The sequence below is a fragment of the Lithobates pipiens genome, unplaced genomic scaffold (genome assembly GCF_037356315.1).
Source record: "Lithobates pipiens isolate NorthernLeopardFrog02 unplaced genomic scaffold, aLitPip1_a1.2 Scaffold_18, whole genome shotgun sequence".
Classification (NCBI taxonomy): domain Eukaryota; kingdom Metazoa; phylum Chordata; class Amphibia; order Anura; family Ranidae; genus Lithobates; species Lithobates pipiens.
In genome coordinates this window covers 346,802,297-346,809,428 of record NW_027507758.1, presented here as the reverse complement: position 1 = coordinate 346,809,428, position 7,132 = coordinate 346,802,297, and the positions used below count along the sequence as shown (strand labels likewise).

General features: G+C 36.6%; 1 protein-coding gene across 1 annotated transcript; it reads right to left on the bottom strand.

Moving 5' to 3' along the window:
- Positions 1–421: 421 nt before the first annotated feature.
- LOC143988121 (P2X purinoceptor 7-like) lies at positions 422–3,122 on the bottom strand. Its single transcript, XM_077487419.1, has 5 exons — positions 2,712–3,122; positions 1,655–1,682; positions 1,503–1,568; positions 797–1,167; positions 422–708 (listed from the first exon to the last, which is right to left on the bottom strand). The coding sequence occupies exons 2-5, from the start codon at positions 1,655–1,657 to the stop codon at positions 519–521; spliced, it is 630 nt and encodes a 209-aa protein (XP_077343545.1). The 5' UTR covers positions 1,658–1,682; positions 2,712–3,122; the 3' UTR covers positions 422–518.
- Positions 3,123–7,132: the final 4,010 nt, after the last annotated feature.

Below are 7,132 nucleotides of genomic sequence, written 5' to 3'. Positions count from 1 at the left end.
ATGAACATGCCTTCCATCTGCTTTCTAAAATGATTAGCATTGTTGAGGGGACGCTAATCACCTCGTGGAAACCCAAAAATCCAGATATGCCGAAAAATATAGCTCCGATAGAAAGGCCGGATACCAGTACTGCAGTAAGGGAGCATATGACACGTTTTCCTCAACTTTGATAATTGAAACGGTCGTTGTGATAAGTTTGCTCCTTTTTTGAAAAGTAAATAGTAATAAAGTTTTGTTTGTTTGGTAAGGGACATAATGTTTAATATATTGTTAATATAGATATATATTCTATTTTATTTTATTTATTTAATAAAACGCTTTGAATTCTACTTACAGCTTCATGTGTATTATTAGTAAACATACACAGTTTGTGCAATGTGTACATACAATTCAGTGGAAAAAAAATACAAAAACCATCATCTTAATGAAATATGATTTATTAAAACAAAGATAATACAATTAAAAACAATAACCAAAAATATATTATAATTCAATAAACAAAAAAAAAAAAAAAAACTTTAATGAAATGCCATCTCAGAGGCATCGTAGTCATCTGAATATAAAAAACCCACATACGAACCATTCGGATCTGGAAAAACATCTCTAACTACTTTAACAGCGCAGGACGGAATTACTCTCCGATTACCCTTCCCTAAATATCCGTAAATCCATGCCATGAATAGTCGGTAGGCTGTCTTCCGTAATCGCCTGAAAATAAAATAAAATTATAATTAAAAAAAGGCCAAAGAAACCATAGTGTATTTGTTATGTATTGATTACAAATGAAAATAATTACCGATTGTTGTTGGCATCCACGACAGGTAATTCATCAAGATGCATGGCCAGGGATGTGAGTTGAACATGTTCTTGCGTCGCAATTTGGGAAATGAACATATCCGCACAGGTGATACATTTCCCGCACTCAGGGATGCATCCCTCAACCTGGTGTATTTCCCGGCAACACACAGATTCTATTTGCGTGGCCATTGGTATGCAACACTCACAATGACACCAGTGAGTGTTGCCAATACGGTCTTCAGGGGTATCTTCAGCTTGGCTTGTTTTTGAATCGTCAGGGGTACTTATTATCCGGGGATTATTGGGAAAGGCCGGATCGTGTTCTGTGTCGGGATACCTTGCCAACAGTTGTTCAATCATCATATTTCTCTTAAAAAAATATAAAAAAAATAAACACATTAGCATAATATAAAAGCATACGTAAAAATTAAAAATACAATTTTGAAAAATAAGAACTATTTAGTTTTCTAAAATAAACATTTAAAAATTACAAAAATTACAACAAAGAGTGTATACAAAAGCAATAAAAGACAAAATTAAACAAAATAGAAAAATTATTAATTTTATTGCTAATATTTATGGGTAATAAAAATATGAAATAAGTGATTATTGTATAAAATTTGGTCTATCATTATACACATCCAGACGTGTAGAGATACAACTGAAATAAAAGTATAATATAAACAATATTCTATCTGAATTACCCTTTCCTCTTGAGTGAGAGAACTATAACTCCTTGTTCTGGATCCTGATGGAACTTCAGTATTTTCCTTAAAAAAAAAATAATACAAGTCAACTTCAAAAAATATCACCATAACATAATTATATATGACAATCTAAATAGAAATGGACTTACCATTTCACACTACTTGAAAGGTGATGTTCTTTACGTCAATTTTTTTTTAATGAAATAACAAGAAAAAATGTATTATTAGAAATATATATATAGATATATATATAGATATATAAAATTTTTAGACCAATACAAATTAAAATAGAATGTAGGCCGTAGCGATAAGCTTGAGCAGTTCCATAGAAAATTATGAAGAAAATATATATATTTTCTATCACGCCATATACCTATATCTCCAAACACATTATATATATATATATATATATATATTTAATTTGATAGATATTGATATATATATATATATAAATATCTAAGTATATGTATATATATATATATATATATATATATATATATATATATATATATATATATATATATATATAGATTATAAAAAAACATTAAAAAATAAACAGATCTCTTTCTCTCTCTCTCTCTCTATCTCTCTATATCTATATATATATATATACACATTACACACAGATATATATATATATATATATATATATATATACACACACACACACACACATACACACGCACCCACATATATATAGATATTTTATATATACACACATTATATATATATATATATATATATATATAGATATTATATACACACACACAATTATAATGAGATATTGAGGTGCAGCAAGATTACATATAGAAATAAATAGAACAATTAACTATACATATACATATACACACACAAAAAATAGGAAAGCAGTAATAAAATTACATACAAAATGTAAAGAATAGAACGATATATTAAAATATATTGAGCATAACATTTAATTAGACTACTTAGCTATACAATATATATAAAAAAAATAATAATGATATTTAATTTTATATCTAAAATATATATATATATATATATATATATATATATATATATATATATATATATGTATATATGTATATATAAAGAGAGAGAGAGAGAAAGAGAAAGATAAAAAAACAAACAAACACATGGCTCTCTGTCTCTATCTCTGTCTCTCTCTCTCTCTCTCTCTCTCTCTCTCTATATATATATATAAATCAATAAGTAAAGACACTATACCTTTTAGATAGAAAATCAAATTGGTTGAGCAGATGTTAGATTTTCCTCCGAGTTCAAGAGTCGACGTTGCTATTTTGAATTGTGATTGCTTCTGTGGTTCGTTTTCATTCATTCTTTGTTCTCTGTGCTGTGTGGTTTTCGTTGCCTTGACAACGGGGCGGGAACTTCCTGGAGTTTTTCTTTCCTTGTCACTGCTCTCACTGAGCATGTGCAAGATGGAGCGGAGCATGCTGGGAGCCAGACGTCATCATATACCAGGAAGTAAATGCCTGTGGGCTTCAGACGCCCACAGTTAAAATGGAAAATGCCAGAGTAGGTTTTTATAAGTCATCCTGAAGAAAAGATTCGTCGCGCCGGGGGTCAAATAAACGCCGGACGTGGATGCCAATCGAAGCTAGCACTCACCCACCAGTGAGACAGGTAAGAAAAAAATAAAAAAAGAGTGGAATCCCACTTTAAGGTGTTTATTGGTCCGGGGCTGAAGTGGTTAAATGCAAGAGTCCCTTCTGCCAGGATCGTGGTTACTTTATTTAACCTGGATACTGGGGAGGTCCACGACCGGGGGAGCTGACCATTTCTTACGAAGGCTCTCCTCAAAGGGGTAACTCACCGTCATTCTTTTTGGACCGAAAAGGTCCATTGCGGGCTTCTCCATTTCTTGTATATGAACTTATCAAAATAAGTTAGATATGGAAACACCTTAGGTGTACGGGCTGGCTTATGGGACCCAAAGGGGGCCGCTACTTCAGCGGAGGATCCTGCTGTATCCTGAATTTTCAGGGTATCACGCACAGTTGTGATAAGTGCTCCAACTAGCATTTTGTCTTGCGCGGACCCGAATGGGGAATCATCCTCACTGTTCGATTGGTCCTGGTCAGCGTCATCTGACACATCAGAGCAGGGGCCGCCAGTCACTGCGGGGCCTGAGTCTGAATCAGAACTCTCCCCGGAGGACTGGGGGGGGGCAGGGGCCGTTTTTTTACCACCTTTGCACCCGCACACAGTCTCCACACTGGCAATGAACGTTTCAAGGACCGCCGACAAAGCGTCCAAAGGCACTGCGCGGTTTGCAGACGAGCCGGTTGCAATTGCAGGGAGGTCTGGGGAAGAAACACTAGTTTCTGATGCCATGCTGACCCACCCTGTCTGCCACCCTTAAGGACTTAGGACAAGATGCTCAATCCCACCCTCCTAGCTGCTGCAGACTGAGGGGCCCCCCACCGCAGGACTCACAACTACGACCGAGCGCTGCGCCCTGCTGTTACAGGTGCCTGTGTCCAGTGTCAGCTCCCAGGTGTTATATGTGTGCCCCAGAGCATTGTGCTCACCGGCCTCCCCTGGAGCCTGAGGGGCATGTCGTGGGCGACCCAAAGCGTAGCTAGGGTCTGCACACGCTCGACTGCCAGGCTGGGGAGACTACAAGGATCTATATTATCCAGCCAGCTGTTGATAGCAGATCACAGGATCTTAAAATCTTGCACAAAAGGAAAAAAACTGAAAACAAAATCCCCAGGACCGATGGTCCCGGCAGAGAGCCTAGGTCTTTCTCCTTTACTAGGCAGAAAAAAAAACTGAGGTGCAGGAAGCAGGATGAGGGGTTATTACCAGAGGGACCGCCCCCCTGGGCAGGACTGTACAGTATTACATGTTCTGCCTAGTCCTCTCCTGAAGGTGGCGTAATAACCCCACGGTCAAGATTACTGGAGCTGTGTCCGTTAATGAACAAGAGAAATTTTTTTCCCTTGAAAATTTTCGCTTTTTTTGTTTATAGCGCAAAAAAAATAAAAACCACAGATGTTATCAAATAGCATCAAAATAAAGCTCTATATGGAGGGGAAAAAAAAGGACGCAAATTTAGTTTGGGTACAGCATTGGATGACCGTGCAATTACCAGTTGAAGCGACGCAGTGCTAAATTGTAAAAAGTGCTCTGGTTAGGAAGGGGGTAAAACCTTCCGGTGCTGAAGTGGTTAAAACTATTTGATTTTATTTTTTACACAAAATACCCAGTGATAAAATAGGAGATGGATTTTCACACTGGCCTTACTGTAAGAAATGCCCCTATAGGGACTGCAACCCTGCAGGACAAAATGATCATTTTCCTTAAAAGTGAGGATAACTCATCCTCATCCCGAAGATATTTTGACATGCAAAATGTACAGTTTAGTGATTCAGATCTCAGGGACGGTTGTTATTTATCCAGGGGAGCGAGCTGGCAGGCTCAGTTCTTAAATCTAGTTGCCCATCCTGTTTTCAGAAACGTTCATCATGGTCCTGTTGTGCCTGTATTAGGACTTGTGGGAGAACGAAAACAATCTAGAGGATATTTATCTAAAACACTCTCGCTTCTTTTAAAACATATCCAATGAATTATCAAAAGCTCAGCGGTGCTGCTTTTTCTCCCCTTTCATTAAAATCTGAGAAAGGTGAAGATTTATTATTTTATTTTTGCAAGTTTTTGCACATTAACATTTACTTTTAGGAGGGAATGCAGTACAGTATTCCCTATGAAGTTCATGTATAGCATTTGTTTACCCCCCCCCCCCTTTTTTTTTTTAATGTTCTTGTGCTGCACACTTTGCAATAAAGGATTTTAATAAACCAGGTAAAGAACATCCAACTCTCTCTTCTCCTGACTAAAAGGTTATTAACTCATTTGTAAAAGGCAATTATAATTTTACATTGCGCACTGTTATACATTATTTACAAGCAATTATGTGTGATTAATGTTTCCGATAAAGTCGTTTTTACAAAAAAAAAATATTCTTTTGTTTGACTAAGTACAAAAACATCAGGTACACTGCATAGCAATATTTCTTAAAGAAATAACCAAATTGTCAAACATATTTTTGTAACTTGTTTTACATATTAGCACAACAGGAATTTCCAAATAAACTATAACCAACCAAGGTCATGATAGGGCTATCTGAACAGCATATATTATTGGGATTACTTTAACCATATAAGCCAAGGAGACCACTAGGAGTAGAAAAGACAAGGTTGCGTGACCAAAAAATGTTGTAATATGGGGGTAGTTAGCCCTCGTGGTAGATGCGCTTGCACAGTGAGTAGACAGTAACCGAAACGGGAACTTCAGTAGGGCTGCAACTAACGATTATTTTCATAATCGATTAGTTGGCCGATTATTGTTTCGATTAATAACCTTAAAAAATAAAAATAAAAAAAATGGGTCAAATTGACGTTCATTTTCAACCACAGTGACAGGAAAATTTGTAAATAGAAAACTTCTCGGTCAAAGGAATTTTCAGTGTATGTGGTTTTTGTTCAGAAACGAAGTGAAAATTTCAAACAAAATTCTTTCATTCAGTGAATGTACAAAGATTTTCCTTCTGAATATTCTCGCCTTAAAATTGATCCGTGAGGCCAGCATAAGGCTCAGTAAACACCTATGCAGTTTTTGCTTTTGATCTGTTTCTGCAGTGTTTTTTGCGCACGTGATTTTACTGCAATTTGCGCTTTTTGCATTTTTTTGGGCAGATTAAAAAACACAAATTGCTGCAAAAACGCAATACATTCTTTTCTGTTGAAGTATATTGATCCAAAAAAAGGACCGTTTCGCGTTAAAAGTCCCTGACCCTTTCCAAATATGCAGCGGCTGAAAGAAGCACAGATATGAATGTGTCCCATAGGAAACCATGTAAATGAACTGTAGTGCGTTTCTGTAAAAAGCACCAATAAACCTATAGATGTGAACCAGGCCTACGACGTTTAGTAACATAATGGGGTTAAAAAGACTAAAATTAGCCCTTTATAGTACAAAAAAAGCAAATAACTACTGGAAGGGGTTAATTTTTTTACTGTAGAACAGTGAAAGTAATATTTACAGTAGTGATTATATTTTTGTACTATAAAGGACTAATTTTAGTTTTTTTTTAACCCCATTATTTTACTGGCCGATTAATCGATTATGAAAATAGTAATCAATTAATTTCATAATCGATTAGTTGTTTCAGCCCTAAACTTCAGTTTTCAAGTGAAGTAGCCCACTTTTTTAAAGGCAACAAATTGAAAGTTCATACATGCATGGATTGTCCATACAGGGGTTCTTCTCCAGCAAGAAGAAACAAATGAAAAATGCCAAGCCACCTGGCTCTCAAGGCTCATTCAGCCTCAGTTGCAGTACCATGCTGTGCAGGCTCACTCCTGGCCTCTAGCAAGTGGTTCTCTTGACACTCCAGGTTTTCTCACCCCTCAGACTCACGGTTTCCTCTGGTCCCCAGGACTTTATCCCAGTTTTCTCAGCTATGGTCTCCCGCACGCTCTCAGTTGGCCCAACTCTCTCAGTCCATTGACCTTGAACCTCTCCCACATGGAGTGCAGTCTCAAGAATATTGCCTTGGTTCCTAAACTGAGGTACACATTCCTCCTGGCTGCAGCAACTGCTCCAACAACACCTCCTCT

Bases quoted from the DNA above. Each gene is read 5' to 3' on its own strand.
- LOC143988121 (XM_077487419.1), bottom strand. The intron at 1,168-1,502 runs GTAATTCAGATA...TATTTTTTTAAG, and splicing joins CTCTCACTCAAGAGGAAAGG to AGAAATATGATGATTGAACA. The intron at 709-796 runs GTAATTATTTTC...TTTTATTTTCAG, and splicing joins GTGGATGCCAACAACAATCG to GCGATTACGGAAGACAGCCT.